Source organism: Propithecus coquereli, unplaced genomic scaffold (assembly GCF_000956105.1).
Source record: "Propithecus coquereli isolate 6110/MARCELLA unplaced genomic scaffold, Pcoq_1.0 Scaffold30, whole genome shotgun sequence".
NCBI classification, from domain to species: Eukaryota; Metazoa; Chordata; class Mammalia; order Primates; family Indriidae; genus Propithecus; species Propithecus coquereli.
This window is the reverse complement of record NW_012148619.1, coordinates 2,071,777-2,091,668: the sequence shown is the minus strand read 5'-3', so window position 1 is coordinate 2,091,668 and position 19,892 is coordinate 2,071,777. Positions and strand designations below refer to the sequence as shown.

Here is a 19,892-nt window from a genome sequence, read left to right as displayed (position 1 = left end):
GTTAGATGCTAGAATGTTGGTGTTATACATCCTTGTCAACACGATGTAGTGGGAATGGTGTGGGGAGTAGGCCCACCAAGGGGGATTATTTAGAAAATGAAAAGGAAAAACTGTGCCAAAGAAATCTATCATTTCACCATAACTGGTATTAAGTATTGCAAAACTCATTTCCATAATTTTGCTTAGGTAGCTGTGAATCAGAGATCTGCCATAGGACAGATGGCAGAGTCTCCTAGGCTGGGATAAAACCTTAGCAGCTACTCTCTTTTGTCTGCCCCACCCTGACTAGTAGCAACCTTCAGATATAAGAAAACTTATTAACATTTAATTGTGCCCCTCCCCCCACCAAGCTAAGGAGACTTTGGGGAAACCAGTCTGTCCATTCAGATGAGGAATTAGTCATGCGAGCTACCGTTGCAACACAGACATAATGATTTCCATGTACTGAGAAACTGCAAACTCACAGACATCTCCGTGGGTCTTGCAGGGCAATGCACTCTGTGCTCTTGCCCCTGGCAGGAAAGATGGGAAGGATCTATGCCATGCATTTTAGCCAGCATTGCATTTTCAAAAATCTGCTGGGTTTAACTTCATCCTCTTTGTCTTCCCCCTGCATCACCACTTCCCTTGCATATGGTATTTTCTCGGCCCACATCTCATTTTTTTGAGGCATTTTCTATTCGGAATAAATTGTGTAATAATTGAGTTTTTGGCCACCAGCATGCTGCTAGGAGAGGCGGGGCTCTGTATGGTGTCTCTGAAAGGGTCTCCGGCTATCGCGAACTCCCAGAAACACTTTGGTTGGGGGAGAAGGGCTAAGCATTTCTCTGGCTGTACTGCTTCTGGAAAGTTCCTGGGCTAAATGAGCCATTGCTATCTGTTTACTTAATTGCTTATTCCCATTATGACAGTTAATTTATTTCCACTGGCAATAGAATCATGCCTGGGAAGCTCAGGAGGCAGAATGTGCTGTGTACTTGGCACATGAGCAAGGCTTCGTGTTCAGAATCGTGGAGTATGGAGAGAGGGGCTTGCGGGAAAGGTGAGGCCAGGGGCGAAGAGTGGAGGGTGGTAAGTGAGGCAGGTCTGAAATTTGTGCACAGAAACGAAGAACCGCTTCTTCCTATCTACGGGAGCCGGCCATTTTATGTATTTTTTGGAAAATATGAAGGTAATTGAGAGCCAGTTTGAATCTCACATCATAACTTCTCTCCTCTGTGACTCAGGCTTCCTTCTGCTTGTTCAAACCGACGTGACACTGCTGACCACAAATTTTATTTGATGCTAATTTTTTTCTTTCATGAATCTATTCTTTTTTTTTTTTTTTTTTTTTTCAGAGAAGCTCTTCGTAGTTCTCTAAGTGAAATCACTTTGTCTGTATCGGCCTTGATCTCTTTCACTCTCCGTGTGTGCTGTTATTCTTGGATTTCACATAACTCAGTTGTTGAAACCTCTAACATCCCTGGGGCTGAATAGAAGGAAGCCGGGCACTGCGTTAAATGTCATTCGATGGGCTGTTATGAAATTCCCGTCACAGCCTTGCCGGTCAATAGCCTCTTGTTTAAACTTCTTTTGCAGGTACGGTTTTATAGAAGAGCACGTGGTGATCCCCCGGATCCACCCCAACTCCATCTGTGCAGCCAACAACACCGGGGTGTACATCCTCACTTCCGAAAACTCCCAGTATGACACGTATTGCTACAACGCTTCAGGTAGGTTCTTGGAGTGTTTCTATGTGGCCTTTTGATCTCGCCTTCAGTGGGGATTCACGTAGCTTCCATTCATGCAACAGATACTCACTAAATACCTGCGGCAGAGACAAGATTCCTGTCTCCACGGAGCTTACATGCTAAGTTGGGGAGGCTGCCAATAAACACATAAATATTCAATACCTTATATGAAGTCAGAGAGTGATATAAATGCTATAAAAAAGAAAGCAGAATATGACACTAGAAAGTGCTAAGGGTGCTTTTTTTCTGAGATGGTGGTCAGAGAAAGTGCCTTCTGGCCTGTTCTAAGAACATCAGGGAGGCCAAGGTGGCTAAAGTCTGGTGATCAGAGGAGAGAATGCCAAGGAATAAAGTCAGAGAGGTAGCGGCAGCCAGAGCACGTAGGGTGATTCATTCTTAGTGTGATGGGAAGTCATTGCAGGTTTTAAATAGGGGAGTGACATGAATCTAATGATAGCTTTGACGTGCAAGCCAAATGTCTGAGCTGAGAGGTATTTATTATATGTGGGGGCCAGAGAAAAGGCTGGGAGGACATGCAGTAGGCCTTTGACCTTCTTGAATGTCCCTTACCCAACAGTTGGGACAACCAGAGAATAAAGAAGCTAAGTTCAGATGTAGATGCTGGGCTGCTAGCCAGCCTCCTTTCCAGTCTGTGGGACTTTCTTCTAACCACCAGCCTAGAAACTCATGCTTACAAGTCAAATTCAAGCCCCAGCAAAATTAAAGAGTTCTATACATTATGAATTTTCTCAGAGTCTTTTGAGAAGGATCAAAACTACAATTGTCGAATTTTGGGGTACCAACAAAAAGTCTTACTTGTTAAACTGGGCCTTATGTTCCCCCTGAAGGTATGAAGTAGTGAGAAGGAAAAGAGGAAACCTGGAGGTAAACTTGGTACACCTTCCTGGAGTGTCAGTTTCCCTTAAAGATGGGAAGGGCATGTGAAATTAGCTGGAAAGTGACTTAAGAAATTATCTGCACGAGACAAACACAGATATATGTGGTAGCAGAATATAAAATCTGCATGGGTTTTTAAGCTAAAGAAAGGACATCAAATTAATTGTGAGATCTTACTTCTACCTGCCAATGAAAAAATAGATACAAAAAAAAAGAACAAATTAAAAGTGAGCTTACATCAGTGGCTTTAGGCTACTCCACCCACTCATTGTTGCATGAGCAGTAGGGATCAGAGAGGAAATTTGGAGAGAAAATCTAGGGTTTAGAGGAAAGTATCAGGGCTGGCTAGTTGAAATGGAGTATGTGAAGCCAGTGAAGTTTGGCAAATATTTGCAGGTCACTAAACCTATGGAGAGACACACGAAACAAGAAGGAGAAAACTATAGAATGTTTACTCCTTCCTGTCATATGAGTGAAGAACACAGATAAAGTTTGACCAAAAGGCGAACAATCCAACTGACGCTAAAAAGTACGTGGACCATACATACCCAGTTCCCAGACCATCCCCAGATGTCCATTCTAATGATGTTATAATGAGAAAAACCACATAGGAATAAACAGGAAATCGACACAGAGCAACATGTGGTCTGGCTAGCTCCATCTTGGTGCAAGAGGTCAGAGGAAGACTTTGGGAAGAGCTTGTGCTTTAGACAAAGGGGTTATTCAAGTGGGAAAGGGCTAGTGTGAGACTGTGTGCTCCTGAGAGTCTCTGGGCACTGCTTGTTGCATCTCCCACTGAATCTTGTTGAGTACGTGTATGCAACAGATTATGTGGTTGCATACCCACATTGTCCCACCTGTTTTACAAGTTGGTGGCATTTGCCAGAAAGAACCTTAACTCAAAAAGGGTAGATGCTCACGTGGTTTTATGGCCTGGAGTGAAAACCATGCAGTCGGGCTGCTGCTGAGAATTTTCTCCCTGCCCTTAATTTTGCTTATGAGGTTGGGCCCATCCCCAGAGTGGGAATCGAAGCATTGATTAACTTTCCTTTCCTTGGAGTTCAGTTGAATAGTTTGAGAAGTGCTGGGGACGTATTGCATACCCAAATGGGCACATTAAATAGCACAGCTAGAAGTCATGTTTTTCCTTTTCTCTGTTTTCGAAATTGACTCCATGCTGACAGGCTGCTTTTATAAGTTTTTCTTTAAGTTTAAAGAGAATATTTATTGATCAATTCTATGAGCTCAATACTGTGCTAGGCAAAGTGGGGGTATGAAAGAACCAAAAGCTATATTTCTTCTTTAATTTCTTAAATTAAAAGTCTTGTTGAAGCAGTGAGACAAAGAATAAAGAAACTAGAGAAGAGGATAAATGTGTCTAAGGATAAATAGATTCTAAATGTCTTAGCTTGGAGTCAGATGATAGGGGTGTTGAGTGAGCTAAAGATCTTGATAACCTTCTGCTCCATGCAAAGGATCTCTCTGGAAAGATCCTTGAATCTAACAAAGCCTGAGAACTACCAGCAGGTAGTTGTGTTCAAGGAACTGTGATCCCCCCATAAACTGTCTACAGGGACCAAAGCCAGCTCAATCTTAGCATATAGCTTCCATAAACTTAAAATTTTTAGCAGTAGTTTTTGGAAAACATGGCCTGTGGCTTACAAATGAAAATAAGGCAGAAAAGGTCTCATCACTCAGTAGTTAAGGCCCAACGTGAGCCTGGTGACTTCTGTATGAACAACACAGAGAACTGACTTGAATTTTTTCATTTATTTAGCTTGCTTTTGGTAACACACCTCATTTTCTTTTGAAGGCAGAATTACAGGGAAGATTTTACATTCATTTGTTTATTCATTCACTCGTTCAACGACTATTTGAAAATATTTATGGGACACCTAGAATGTATCAAGCTTTAAGGAAGGTACCTTTCTATCTGGCACCCAGCGATTAGTGGTTAGACTGAATAATTAATGTTTCTCTTGATTATTTTGGTGAATTGGAGCCAAGGTTTCTGAGAATTCCCACCTTAGAGAGTTTCTAAAAAATCCTTTGGTTCATGGACACATCACCAGGTCTAACTTTCGAAGCAGCACAGTGCTCATTAAACAGAATGAAAGGCTGTCTAATGAGGCCCTGGGATCACTCATGGGAGTATGAGTATATTAGTTGCACATTTGGGTCACCATCCATCTTACTGTACTTGCCAGATCTGATGTTCTTGTAAAAGTTAAGGTGAATTGGAGCATGAAGGGGGTCCATTTGAATAAATGCTCTAATCATTTACAAAACTATCTTAGTGTTTTTGACATCATGCCCCATTCTGTTACAACTAACTTCCTGGAAATTCCCAGTGCACTGTTATCTGCAGTTGTGTTTGAATTTGGGGGAGGTTGTTCCATCCCTGGCATCACGAAGCCATAACCCAAGGCCTGTTTCTGGGTATGTGCAACGTATGAACATCAGAAGTGTCTCAAAGGTTAGGCTGATCTCTGGTGGCATTTGTAAGACACACAGGTAGATTACTCCCCCAAATCTCCCAGGTTGGCCATATGCCTTTATTTTCAAGTGAGAGAATTTCCGAAAAATTTTTTGAAAACTGTAAAAAGCTAAAGAAATATTAACTATTATTCCTCCCCACTCCCTCCGCTCCCCCACCTCCCACGGCTGCCGTGATCTTGTGAATTCTTTAGAAACAGGGACAGAATCATGTTCATCTTTTTTCTCCTTTTTTCTTTTATGGTCTGGTGTATAAGTACCGAGTAGATGCTTAGAATAAATGAACAGTTATATCTGTAACTTCCTTTAATTATTTCTTATGCCATTACCAATCAGGGTTCATCTAAATGCTTCTTGATTTACATATATTTGCATACCATTTTGGCGGTTAACATCTTAGGTGTCCTTGCTGGGAAAAGATGCTCCCAGGTACAAGGAATCAAACAAAACCTGTTTGTTCAACTTGTATTTTTGTCCATTGTTATGAGAACCCAACAATTTATGGCACGTCACATAAAATACTTGTGATAACAGCGCTCCTTGTGATAGCAGTCTGCTGGCCTGCCTACCTATCTCTGTCCATCTCTCTATCCATCCATCCATCCATTTCTTTCTTCCTTTCTCTTTGCCAAAAGCAACCCTGGGAGAAACCAACCTAACAAATAAATTGCCATTTTACATTTAAGCGTTTATACACACACGCACACACACACACACACACGCACACGCAAACACACGGCATAAAAGCTGTAATGCACAAATAGATCCAGCCTTCCCATCACAGCAAAACCAGTTTAAAGCTCTCTGAGTTTTTGGAGCTCAACACAAGTTCTAGTCACAGGATGGAGCATTTTGGCATGAATGGAATGGTTGGTTAAGTTACTATGCTGTCTGCGTTTAAGACCCAAGGGATAGCATGCATAGTGGAATTTTCAGGGCCTGTTTCAGAGGGCTGAACACAGTGTTGTCCAGAGGGCTACCAGTAACATTTATGGGCGATCGGGCAGGCCCAAAGTACATGTGGAAATCTTTTTTCCTGAATAAAGGGGTAAAGGAGTAGAAAATAAATGCAAAACAAATGAAAAGGAAGTCAGAGGTGCCTGTGATGAGATATGCCAAAATAGCAGTCTCGGGAAATCTGGGGTCTTAGACCAAAGGTAGCCAGCTTCGGAAGCCACATGTCAAGAAGTAGTCTATACAGAGTAGGCACTTAGAAAGATCAGCTAAATTAATAAATCAATTACTATGTCAATGGAAGACTAGAGATTTATTTGTTTTTTAAATATTTTGATCAAGTAAATTCTTTGTTGGTGATGTTATGCTGTTCATGTTGATGAACATTTGATCTTTGATCATGTGTGTCTGTCATATTTTCCCATCATTTCTGTGGGTTTCTGAAATTATAAATGATTTTCTCATGGTAGTTCATACATTTCTTTATTTTTAAAATTTTTTTACGATGTTCCCACATTACTTTTATATTAGTAAATTTTAAAAAATCCTCTCTAACGTATGCTGCATTAGAGAAGGAGCAATGTCTGTCTCATTCACAGTGGCACCCCTAGGCTTCCACAGTGCGTGACATAGAACATGTATATTTGTTAATGAATGAATTTTCTGGAGTTGGGGGAGGGTAAGTTAGTTTCCAGGAATGTATGAAATTACATAAAAATGGAAAATGTGTCATGAAGGTCAGAGACATTCCTCGTAGACTTACCGAGTTTCAGAAAAAAAAATTGTTTGGTATAAGTTATAATAAAACTCCATCCTAACTGACTAATAGAAATGGAGATGGATTTTGCTCATATTTTTTAAGAGGTCTCATGGTTTTGTTTTTTCAACCCCATAGCTCCGGAGGGAGAAGAAGATTGTACGTCAGTCACGGACCTGCCCAATGCCTTTGATGGACCAATTAGCATAAGTATGTATCTCTTCTAATCTTGATTGAGTTTTCTCATTCTTGGGAAAAGGATCAGGTGTGTTCTCTATGGTTTCTATTTGAACAGAATATGAGTCATTTCCCTAAGGCTGGGGGTGGCTGGCTGTGATTCAGTGTCCCTGCCCCTTTTTCTGCAATGGCTTAAAACTGCTCCCTGGTTTACTCTAATGTTCCTCAAACTTCAGTCATTTGAAAACCACTTTCACCTTTTTTTGACATATCCATGTACACAGCTTGATATTTTCCATTTAATTGACCCATTGTTTTCTACCTAAAATACATTTATTTATAAAAAGAAACCACACATGGGAAACACCAACATCACTTGTCATAAAGAGAAGGCAACCTCAATAATAAATTTAAATGCAAGAAAAATTAAATAACGTTCTTAACGTCTAGCTCATTCACTGAACATCCACTCGATTTTGAATGCTGTGTTGAGCAATTTACTTAAATGTATCTCATAATGTTCATAACGGCCCCATCCAGAAAGTAGTACTATATTGTTCCCATTTTATGAATGAGGAACCTGAAGCTCTGACCTTGTCTAGGGCTATATGAAGTGGGATTCAAACGTGAGGACTCCCCAGAACTTTCTCTTTTCCCTCCCCCTTTCCAGGGGATGGGGAACTTTCTTAGGGCATCAGCCACTCTCTCCCACCACTAGGTGTTGTTTTTCTTAGTATAAAAGAAAATAGCTTTGAAGTCACTATGTTATATGATAATCCACCATCTCTCCTATACTCAAAATATGAGCCATGAAGTTCTGAAGGTACCTTCTCTCTCTCCCAGCTATTGTTAACCGTGATGGCACTCGCTACACCAAGAAGGGGGAATACAGAACAAACCCTGAGGACATCAACCCCAGCAACCCTGCTGAGGACGATATGAGCAGTGGATCCCCTGGTGAAAGGAGCACATCAGGAGGTTACAGCATCTTCCACACCCACCTTCCAACTGCATACCCGACCCCAGACCAAGATGGTTCCTCAATCTTTGACAACACAGAGAGTACCGCTGCTACCAGTAAGGAGAATGAATCGTTGTGCTTTCCAATAGCAATTTCTTGGCAAAATATCTCTGATCTTCTTGAGTGTTACTCACTCATGTGTTGATTTTCTCCTGTCTCTGGACATCTAGATGTAGGTGACATTGGGGGAGGTGGGCTGTTGTGGTTGTCAGTGCTCTGCACACATTGCCTGCATTTTTTTTTCCATCTATAACTCTATCTTTCTTACCTTGGGATAAGAAGTGCCATATTGGAAGTTTTTTAGAAGAGCTCCCCCTATTCTCTTGTCCCTGGGCATATGATGACAATTCAAGCCTGATGCAAAAACTATCTTTATTTTTGCATCTTTCCTTCTTGTTCTTGTCCACCTATGGATAAGATTCTTTTCATGAAGTTGGGATCACAGAGTATGCATACCATTCCGTTGGCACCTTTTTTCACCTAACTTTGTGTTTTTATGTTTTAACCTGATTTATACTCGTGTTATTGATTGTGTAATAGTCAGTCACATTCATCCACCATGACTTACTAAATAATTCCTTTGTTTTTTTGCCCAAGGAAGCGTATCTGGAGGAGTTTCATAATCAAATTGAATCAGCTCAAGAGTTCTATATCCCAGCCTACTGGTGCGAGTTCTGAATGCTTACTTGGTGTGTGTGGGTGATTCGTCACTGGGGCTGCAAGAGTGGAACTGAGCAAATGCGGCATTATGTTTCTTTGGGTTTTTGTGCCTTGTGCTTCAGTTCATTGGGCAGTGTTTACATCTCCCTCTTGTCTCCTTTGCTTCCCTCTTTGCTTTTCCCCTGTGGTTTGTTTTAAAACAGGTTTCCAGATTGGCTGTGTTCCTTCTGTGAAGGATTAGTCCAACTCAAAAAGGGCATCTGCAATCTCAAGCAGTTTTCCTAGTATGGTGTGGATTTTCTCTCTTCCTGGCTACAGCTCTGGAGGGGTGGAACTCTGGCCTCCATGCAGTGGCTGAAATGTACTGGCTTGTGAATATGCAAGTCGGGCCCCTTCCTATTTCTTGTCACCCAGAAGCCAGGGAAACGTCCATAGCACTCTGATTTAATTTAACGTTACTTGCTCAACAATGTTTTAAATTTCTGTTAGTAATTGGCTTAGGAGAGGGGGTGATATGAAATAGGCTTGGGGTTCCCATGATTCCCTGCAGATTCTTTGCAGCATTTTGAAAAGCAAGTATTTTCAAACTGCGCATGCTTTCCTGGGTTATTGGCTCTCTGGAGATGATATCATCTTGTTGTTTGCAGTTCTGTGAGCAACTCTTGCTGCCTCTTGAGTTTCTGGCCTTTTACAAGTAACTATGTTGGAGGTGTTTATCATTAGGGCATGCAATTTTGCCAAATGTTGGCAAACATGATAATTAGTGGTCTCAGCAGGAAGCAGAACAGGTCTGCCCTAAAGTACCACTTCCCACCAAAGAAGAAAATCTTGACAAAACATAACTTGTGAGGACTAGATTAAGTTAACATCCAAGCCACTAATAGCCTATATAAAGCAGTATTTCATATGCGTTTTAGAAAAGGCAATTAGCACATTTTATTAGCATCCATAGCACATCTCTTAAGGATTGCATCTTTCCTGCCTAAGTTAGTTAGTTGATAAATTTATTTTGAGGACCTACCATGTATCAGGCCTATTAGAATGCTTGGGATCCGGTGGCAAACACTTAGAAAGTAATACTGAAAAAAGGGAAGGATTTGTGGGATATTTACTCCTTCAGCCAATATTTGAGTTCTCCTCTGGGCCAGATACTGCTGTAGTTATTGGGAACTCAGAGTTGGACCTACCTTCATGGAGACAACGTACTAGTTCAGAAATCAAGGAAAAGAAGAGCTGTGAGACTTAACTATTAATAAAATACAGTTCAGGATTTGGGTTGAGAAAAGAATTGTGCTTTCCTTCTTCCAGAACAGTTAGCCGAGTTTCTTTCAGCAGTTAAAGAAGAGAGAGACTAAGTTGTCTACCAGATGAGTCCAGGGCTAACTTGAGAGTCACTGAAGTACTGTAGGATCCATGAAGGCCAATGGCAACTCCAAGAAGATCAATTCGTGCAAAGAAGGGCATCAAAGAAACCAACCGGGTGGAAATTGGAATGTAGTACATGGCATACCAGGAAACGTTAGAGCTGATAAGTTCCTAAATAGAATCGTGTTTTCAGAGTACAGTGAGGAGATTCCCAAAACCTTATCACTGTTGGACTGAGAGCTGGGACAGGGTGAGAGGGAGTGAGAGTGAGTGATTGCAAAAATGCGGAGGTCAAGAAGGGGCTGGCTGAGTGCACAGAAGAAGCTGCCTTTGGCTTAGCTGGTTCATTCCTTCCTTAAGGGTCCTTAGTGGGTGGCAACAGGGAAGGCTAATAAGAACAACCATCTGGGTAGTGTTGGACTTCCAGCTGTTTATTATAAGTGTTATTTTTGGAAGAGCCCTCCTGGAGGCGTGTCATCGGCCTCTTCCTATCGGTGATCTGCAACTCTCTGGAATCAAGAAACCTAAACTAATTCAGGAAGCAGACTCCTGCCTTGGAACACTCTATTTCCTTATCTTCTGGGTGTCAAAGAAATGTTTTTTTTTTGGTCTGGCATGGCCTACTTGAGTGGGGAAACTTGGAAACTCTGTTGGCTGAGCAGTAGCTGTCTCCATTTTTGCCAACTCATACAACTTCTTTCAGGAAGACAGAAATAACACCTGTGTCTATCTTGTCATGTGGGTTTATTTCCTCTTGTACTGTTTTTTCCTCGTATACTCTGGGGTGAGGGTGGTGGGAAGTTTGCTTCTCTAATGAAGTTTCTGGAATGAGAATGGAGGGGTGGTCTGGATCTTCCAGGGGCTGCTCAGGTTTATCTGGGAGCATCATGGGTGAACTTCGCTCCTGTCGCTCAACTCTGTGTTCTGATCTAACGTGTTCTTCATAGCACAGAACATATCGTGCCAGTCAGTGGCATTTGGTATACATAGAGTTGAAGTTTTTAACCCAGGGTTTATAGACTTTCAGTAGATTCAATAATAGGCTATATGATATTCAAGAACCACCTGAGTAATATGCAAAATTTTGAGAGTATGCATATATAGGGTCACTTTTTTTGAGGAGAGAAGTCATAACTTACATCAGATTTTCAAGGGAATAGATGACTTAAGATGGTTTTTTAAAAATCTTAATTGGCTTAGATATTTATCTCGATGATTTTTGCCATTCTGCTTCAGTAGGAGAACATTCTGGACTCAAGTCAAACTTGAGAGTCCAATGAGAGATTTCCAATTGCAAGATGTTGCTGATTATCCTTTCTCTAATTTGAGAAGAATCCAGAATTTCTCTAACTTTGGCAGTTTTGGGTTTTTTTTCCAAAAACATATACTGAATTAGAGTCCAGAGTGGCAGAAGTGATCGATGGATACTTGAGAAAGCCTTATCTAATTTCAACACTTTGAACACACACCCTTTGCAAAGTGCATGCTCAAGTATAAAGTTTAACTTGTTGATGAATGTGAGTGGAGCTTTGAAATGCCAGTTGTCATCACAAGCTTCCTGGGTACAATGCTAGACAGATGTGAAAGATACAGGCAAGCAACCCCAGAGATAAATGAATGAAAGCAACCTTTGAAATGTTGCTTTGAAGACCTCCAGTTTACGGCTATAAATCCAACCCAATCAAGTAACAGAAAATCTCTTTTCATTACAGGTTATTAAACTGCTGCTTGATTTTGCTGAAATCATGAATGCTGGGGGCGGGGGGAGGTTCAGTTTGAAGAATGAGTAGCATTGAATTGATATCCACACAGAATTTGCCTTTCTGATGTTGTTCTAACATTCTGGGAGACTTTAGAAGGCTGGAAAAATGAAACCAGGCCCAGATTTTCTTTTCTAATTTTCATTCAATAATAGATACAGACATCATATATAGACACAACTGAAAGTAAAGGTTTTTTAGAGGGAACCTCACTAAATGGTATTTTCATAATTGATCCAGTTACCTCAGCTGTGCACTCAAACAGCCACACAGCAGCTCAGGAGCAAAGTAATTGGATGTGGTCCTGGTTTGGTAATTTCCAGCCTAAGACTCAGGATCTCACAACAACAGCAACAACAGGTAAACGGTTAAATCTTTTGCTTACCAGCTGTCCTGAATGCCAGGTCTTTAGCGTTAATGAAAAAGGATATCCCTTATCATGCCAAAGTTCCCTACCGATGCTGCTTCACCATCTTCAGTGAGGGTAGGGTCTGACACCATTTCATTTATCAAAGAGCCTTGTGGATCTGTGGATATGACTGAATACTCCCAAATGCCCTATTTGTTTTCCTTTGGCAATGTGTACATAAAACCAGAATTCTTTTTCCTTCAAAAGAAGGAAAATCTGAATGAATGTTTTGAATGAATGAATGAAACTATGAAAAACTATGAATGAATTGACTATGTGATTCATTCAGAAAACGTCCTCTAGAAAGAAGCCTACCAGAAAATGCATGCTCCTACTTTCTGCCAATCTAATTATCACAGTCAATAATAATTGAAGGAAATGCTGGCTTCCTTCTATTATTAAAGTGTAGTCCCTGAGCACTTCTTTGCACACTTAAAACCTCAAGTGTAAAATTAGGAAATGACCTGTTGCTCTACAGTAGAATCTAGGCCTCTAATAAGCTCCTTGGATGTTTGGCTATTAGCTTTAAATCCCTGCAAAGTGTTTTGATATGGGAGCTTTGGGGAAAAAGATTCAAAATCTATAACAATGGGAGATTACAGTCATATCTTCATTTATTAACTTTCATTGGTGGAGGTAATAAATGTATTTCCAAATAACTAGGCATTCTTTCTGCAAAGGGGAGTAATAAAATGGACAATTGGTTCTTTATATTTGTTTAGCTTAGAAGACATTGGGTAGATTATATCCTTTATTTCTATAAACAATCAAATAAGGAAAACAGTGCTGATGTTATGTTTTGCTTTTCATGTCACAGTGATCAAGATCATGCTGGGATGGGGAGCGGGAGGGAGAGATTGCAGAATAACGAAAATGCTATTTTGCAGTGTTTACAATGTTTATCTTTGTAGGACAAATAATGTAAAGGAAAAGGTTTTCTTGGCAGTCTTTCATCTCGGGTCATTTCTGGGCTTTCTTGATAGTTGGAAAAAGAAATATAACTCACCTTACTTTTTGTGTTTGGGGATTTAATGATGGTTTCAGCCTCTCTGCTTGAACTTATTCTCAGTTTTTTGTCTACTATTATCTAATATTCTCTGATGCACACATTATGGTTGCAGAAATGGCAGTCTTTGGATGTTTTTGAATCAAAGACTCTTGCTTCTGGTCTTATTAATGGGGTCATTGGGTCACTTCATCTCTGTCTTTCTGGTTTGATTATCCCATTTTCAAAAAATGGGACTCAAAATGTCTGTACTGCTTTGCAAAATATAGTGTTTATATGAGAGATGACCTTGGGCAAGGTTGCTAGAGGTTTTGGACTCTAAATGGAGAAAAGTGGAAAGGTATCTTTTTCAATCTTCTACTTCTATGCCATTCTTCCCTGTGTTTTGGATAGGTGGGATTAAGTATCTGTGATTGCTGGCAGAAATATCATATCCCAAATTCTTGGAGAATGATATTGGTTGCCCAAGATAGATTGTGGAGAAGATTAAGGAGATAGGACTCTGAAGAGGAGGATTTTAGAATCATAAATTCTCAGATTTGGAAAGGATGTTAAATGGTCTGGTTCAGTCAACACTTCTAATCATTTAATCTCGTACACAACTTTCCTGCCAAGTGATCTTTCTGACGATGGGGAATATATTAATAATACTATATGAAGAAGTTCATTGTTGCATAGTTCAGGCTATTGCTTTTTTAAATCCAATATTTGGAAGAACATCCATCACCCTGAAATTCTCACCACAGATCCTAGTTCAGCCTCATGAATCCAGAGACAAAAATTTAATCTCTCTTTTACATTATAGACTTTCAAATTTCAGAAACAGCTTTCATGCCCTCCTTGAGACCTCTCTGTTGATAATTAGCCTTCAGACAGGTCAGAAGCTCTGTCTAGCACAAATGTTTCATCTTTAAGATGAGGAGCATGAACCAGATGATATTTAAGGTCCTTCCATCTCTGACATTCTATGAAGTCCAGTTTGGGCCTCTGAAAGAAATGGAATTTCTTTGCTTTTTCTCTTTCTTTCCATCATCTATATTAAATATAGATGACTCTCTTGAGAGATAAAAGAGGGCAAACATATACAGTGCTATTTCTTAGGAATTTACAATTAATTAATCTCTCAACAATCAATTCAATCATGGTTACAACAGCTTTGATGAGCTCTAGTGCTACAACTCCCGAAACAGCAACCAAGAGGCAAGAAGCCCAGGACTGGTTTCCATGGTGGTTTCAACCATCAGAGTCCAAGAATCATCTTCACACAACACCACAAACGGCTGGTAATGAGTTATGATGATCTCATATCATCTGTTTCCTTGATAATCGTTAATAATGTTAACGATGTTGTTAAAGCCTAAAGTCAATTCTGTTCTCACAGATATTCACAATGACTTAAGAGTTCTCATGAGCTCTGGGATCCATATGTTTGCTTTTACAGTGCTTATTAATGAGCAGATTTCTTCTTTCTACTCTATAGGATTATTATATCCCAGAAAGAGGCTAATATAGAGACTGTGAAGAGAGGTCAGGTCTTTTTTGATGACAGAACAAAATTGTGACTCTGAAAGATTACTCACATACATCCTAAAATTACCAAAGTCACAAAAAGTTTTTGACTTTCATGAAAAAATAAAATAGCATAGCTAGATCTGACAAAATGTAGAAAAATCTTCATCAGTGGAACTATTTTGGGGGTAGACATTAATAGTATGAAAAGACAAATGGTCATTCCCTAAGATAGCCTGAATCTCATTAAAAATGCAGAAAACCTCTTTTTTATTAGTAAAGGGACATCTTCTAGAATAACCACTGAGAAGTGGTAGGTTTCCATCTTCTTTTTTATGATTGCATCGAAGAGAAAAAAGTGAGAATTTCTCAACACCTCAACTACAGTCATATTAGTTAACCTTTTGATTAGTTAATAAATGCCAGGAATTATTTCTCTGCTAATTGACTTAACTTTTTTTGCTCTGTGCTAAGGTATTGTTGGGAACTGCAGTATAGCTTCCATTTGCATGTAGAGTTACAATGATCTCATGCTAGAGAAGATAAAAAATGAATCAGCAAATTGTGAACACAACTGTGGGATTTTAGAAATGACTGAAATGGGTTTACATTCCAAGGTTTTTCTGAAGGTGTCTTGACAAAGAAAATAGACACATGAAATTTTTCCAATCTATTCTTGATGTCCTAGCTTTAATGATACATGCTTAATGAGTTAATAAATGCATCTGAAAGCATGAGGGAGTTTTCACTGGCTTTTAAAAAATTCTTTGGTGGGGTTATGTCTGTATTTACTCTTTTAAATTCCTTAAAGAGAATGTTCCGTTGTAAAGATCATAGCCAATTGTTTTGAGATCTGTATATTAACTTCAGAGCCAGGACATAAGAATTTGGGGTATATAAGGCAACTTTCTCACTTTCCTTTTAAAATCTTGGGAAACCCATTATACCTTCTGTGCCTGATTTCCTTCCTTTGCAAGTGGGTTGCCTGGCATTCAGCTCAACCACTAATGCAAGTCACCACAACAGGTACGGATTCAAATACCATCTCAGCAGGCTGGGAGCCAAATGAAGAAAATGAAGATGAAAGAGACAAACACGTCAGTTTTTCTGGATCAGGCATTGATGATGATGAAGATTTTATCTCCAGTACCAGTAAGAATAATCAATTAAAGTAGAACCATTTTTGCAAGGCTTACTGATTAACCTGAGTGATACCAAATAGTATCTCTCTTGGGAAATAGTTAATGTGAAAAATGAGTGAACCTGTGATCATACCTTAGTTATGCCTTAATGAGATTGTGAAAGAAGAAATAGAATATTTTAATGGAAGCCACAATATATTTAGAAAAGAAATGGGAAAAATATCTCTTATAAAATTTCTAATGCCTCATGTTCTTCCTGTTTTATCTTTGAGGTCTTCTGCTGCAGATTTTCTTTGAATTATCAAGTTTTATCAGAGGAGGGACATATTAAGTCATTATGACAAATATTCATTGTGTTCTTACTGTGCTAAATGCAGGGAACACAAAGGAAAAAAGGAAGAAACTTTGCTTTCAAGGAACTCATGGTCTGTTAGAATGATAGACTTGAAGAATGTGATTAGAGGGTATTAATTAAAAGTTGTAGAAGATCCTAAATTGAAGGCCCTAGAAAGGCCTAAAAGATGGACACTAGAACTCAAGAATTGTCTTAGGTCATCAAAACCTGGTCGAGGTCAAAAGAACAAATCCAGAGTCTTAACAAATGAGCTGGACACCAATATAACAGAAGGACACTGAAGGGAAAGGCAAATGTGAGCTCAGCTTTAACTTGAACAAGACAGTGCCAATTATTAAAAGCAAATAGTGAAACCGCTATTAGTGCATAATAGTACCCATATTTGTGACAATTATAAAACTTTTTGAGAACGAGATGGAAATTGAGCTGAAAATGTCCTTAAAAAATTAAAAAACATGCAAAGATTTGTCTAATATTCTGCCAGATGACTGAGTTTTCTTCACATAGCTGTAATGGCCTAAGATTTTGCTGAACAGAGCTGAGAGCCCTGAACCTGACTCCATCAACGCAGGTCACTGAAGTTCTGTCCATCCTATTAAAACCTGAGAGTTTCATCCTCAAATGGATAGTACCCAGGGAGGGAGGAGCCCCCCCCTCAAAAAAAACAAGCTTAGGCCTTGAAGGCATCTGAGTATATGGCATTGACACAACAAATAATAGAGATGAACTAGATTTTTTATACACAAATCTTTAAGTGCTGTATTTTTTAGACCTGATACCTCTGCAGAGCTTAGTCTATGGAAAAAAAGGAAACTCTTTTTAGTAACTTCAGGAAAAAAACAAATAACCAAAAACACTAGAGTTTTACTATTGTGTGGCCCAGCTCTGCAGGTGGTTCATTACTAAAGATGCTGTCTTAATACTTCAGAAATTAAATTTCCTTGGGCGGCAACCCAAACAGATCAACCTCTGCAAGTAAGTTGTATAGTCCGGTTACAGGGAAGAACTTCCTACGGTATTTTTTTAATCTCCATGGCATATTTTCCTATTTGTTTACTTCTCTCTTAGCACCTGTGCATATAATTCAACAGGATGCTCTCTTTCTTCTGAGGGGCATGATAACTGCCACTTTTACATGCTTACTGAGAATGTGGTTAATGGTTTTAAATGTGATTTTTATAACTTGTGAAATAGAGCTGACAGTGTTACAGTTCTAGAAAGAATTTTGTATTATTTGGGTATCGAAATAAAGTTTGAAAGAATTAGGATGGATTTGCAAATAATATTTTCACTAAAGACATTGATTCTGATTTTATCGTGATCCTTCTCTTTGGTGTATCTCCCATTCTAGCCCCAACATATTGGTGACAATATCAGGGCACTGGTGCTTCTATGATGGTGGCTGGTTACCTGTGGCCTTTTTCTACCGAATGTATGTGTCTCGTTTTTCTTTCATTGGCTATGAATGACTTGCTCATGTATTTGATGGGAATACATAGGTGTTTGATAAATATTCAGGAATGTATAGCTAAACCATTTGGCTGGTCTAGGTAGCTATTCATTCTTGGAATCATTTATAGGAAAGCTCTGGCTGCTCAGGTGTTTCTTTCTCCACCAAAATTACTAACAGAATAAAGTGATCATCATTGCATAACTTTCAGTTATCTGCTGCTCCAGCCTGAGGATCCACAGGTAGCAGTAGTGATACAGAGTCCTTGGGCTTTCAGGTGCGGAGGGATGCTACAGACTGCATGGATGGGCAAAAACTCTGACGTCTTTAGTTATCCTCGGTGGAGGGCTGGTGTTTCCAAAGCTGTTCTTCATGCTGCTGCAGCTTCTTTGGCTGATTTCTCTGGAAGATCTCATGTTCTGAACCTCAAGATATGACAGAATGCAAAGGACACTGAGATGCTTACCAAGTGGCTGAATTAAGCTGAAGGCACTCTCTGCTTTCCCTCCATTTGCATGCATCCATCTATACAACCTGGTATAGATGATTCATTGCGTAGACTGCAGAAGGGAGAAATGCACAAAACAAGTGGTGAAGGCTCAAGAAATAACATTTTCCTAATTGCTTCAATCATCATTATCACAGTTTCAACCACACCACGGGTTTTTGACCACACAAAACAGAACCAGGATTGGACCCAGTGGAACCCAAGCCATTCAAATCCAGAAGTACTACTTCAGACAACCACAAGGATGACTGGTAATGGGTTATGCATATTTAATTAAATATTTTTTCCCTTCAAAAAAAATATTTTTTCCCTTCAAAGCCTATGATACTGCAAAGGTCAATCATGGGGACACAGTGGGAAATTTAGTTAACTCCCATCAACAAATTCTTAGAGAACTTTCATGAGGGTACTCAATTCTGTTGAGGAGTCGTTTATCAATCATACCATCTGTGCATAGGGTATTATGTTGCTTCGTTATAAAAATGAATACATTCGAATGCTTTATGGTGCTGCTCTTGACAAAATGATTATAGTGGAATAACAAATAATCGTGAAGAAATTCCATGCCCATTGATTTTCTCTTGGGAGAGATTAGTGAAGTCACTCAAAATTATTGAAAGTAGATGCTTAGAGGTACTAGTTAGGCATAGAGCTGTTAAATAGCAGGTACTTTAATGGAAGAACAGAGTCATTAAAAGTCGTTTGATAACAAGTCACAGTGTATTTAACCGTCATCACAGCAGATGTAGACAGGAGTGGCACCAATGCTCATGGAGAAAACTGGACCCAGGAACCACACCCTCCTCTCGTTCACCGTGAGCACCACGATGAAGAGGAGACACCGCATTCTGCAAGCACAAGTAAGAAGGATGGCGGTCAGCAGCTCTGGTCTAGCTGAGTGAGAGAAGACATTCCAGAGACAGGGAAGACTTTGTTTAGACACTGGCCACATCCTCTATTTCCACGTAGTAATTTCTTTTATCCCTAGAGCCTGAAAAGCTGCCAAATCTACACACAGTTTTTAGAAATTGGAAGAAAAATGCTAATTTGTTAGGTCGCCCAAAGGCCAAAATGTTTGAGAAGTAGATCTGAGATCCAATTTTTGTGTTACAGCTTCCTAGAGATTCCATTTGGGTGATTTGTGTGTATTTATGGAAGTGTGTGGTGAAGAGTGTATTCGTTTGGTGCCTAGCAGTGGAATCTGGAAAGAAATCTTGACAAGTGAAACAAGCTTTGGGATCCTTATGTTCTGTGAAGATCTTTAATGAATACAGTTTCTTTTTCACATTCTGTTCCTCACTGTATTATAGAAGGGCATCCCTTGTACTCTCTGGAGGAAAATTCGTAGCTTATATAGTCTATATTTGATTCTCCAACTGCTCTTTTTCTATTTTTAAGCCCAAGGTAACTTGGGGGAGGCTTTGATGCTCTTACTATTATTCCTACTGTTTTACAAACATCAGGTTTTCTAAAACAATCTCGAGTGTCATCAGTGGACTATTAGGATAAACCTCCTCCCCACCCCCAGTAAGAAATGTGCGCTCTTCTTTCCTCTATGCTGCTGAGAGGAGCCTATCTTATTTGGAATCAAAGTATTTATTTTGGATAACAGTTTGCATCCAAACTTCTTTAAAACAATGGATCAATTATCATTCTCACAGCCTTGACAATGCCTAAAGAGAAAGCAGCCCCTTAG

The 19,892-nt window shown here is 39.6% G+C and overlaps 1 protein-coding gene across 13 annotated transcripts in view; it reads left to right on the top strand.

Annotated features, from left to right (window-relative positions):
- Window positions 1-19,892, top strand: part of CD44 (CD44 molecule (Indian blood group)) — an 83,176-nt gene that overhangs the window by 36,193 nt on the left and 27,091 nt on the right. For 7 of the 13 annotated variants that reach the window (XM_012649622.1, XM_012649621.1, XM_012649619.1 and 4 more), the window contains exons 3-5: window positions 1,579-1,712; window positions 6,973-7,044; window positions 7,855-8,088. In XM_012649622.1, coding sequence (XP_012505076.1) covers window positions 1,579-1,712; window positions 6,973-7,044; window positions 7,855-8,088 — 440 coding nt within the window. Of the gene's footprint in view, window positions 1-1,578; window positions 1,713-6,972; window positions 7,045-7,854; window positions 8,089-14,386; window positions 14,516-15,767; window positions 15,894-18,333; window positions 18,448-18,936; window positions 19,057-19,892 lie in introns of all 13 variants that reach the window. The other 6 variants (XM_012649617.1, XM_012649614.1, XM_012649615.1 and 3 more) reach the window with 3 other exon arrangements.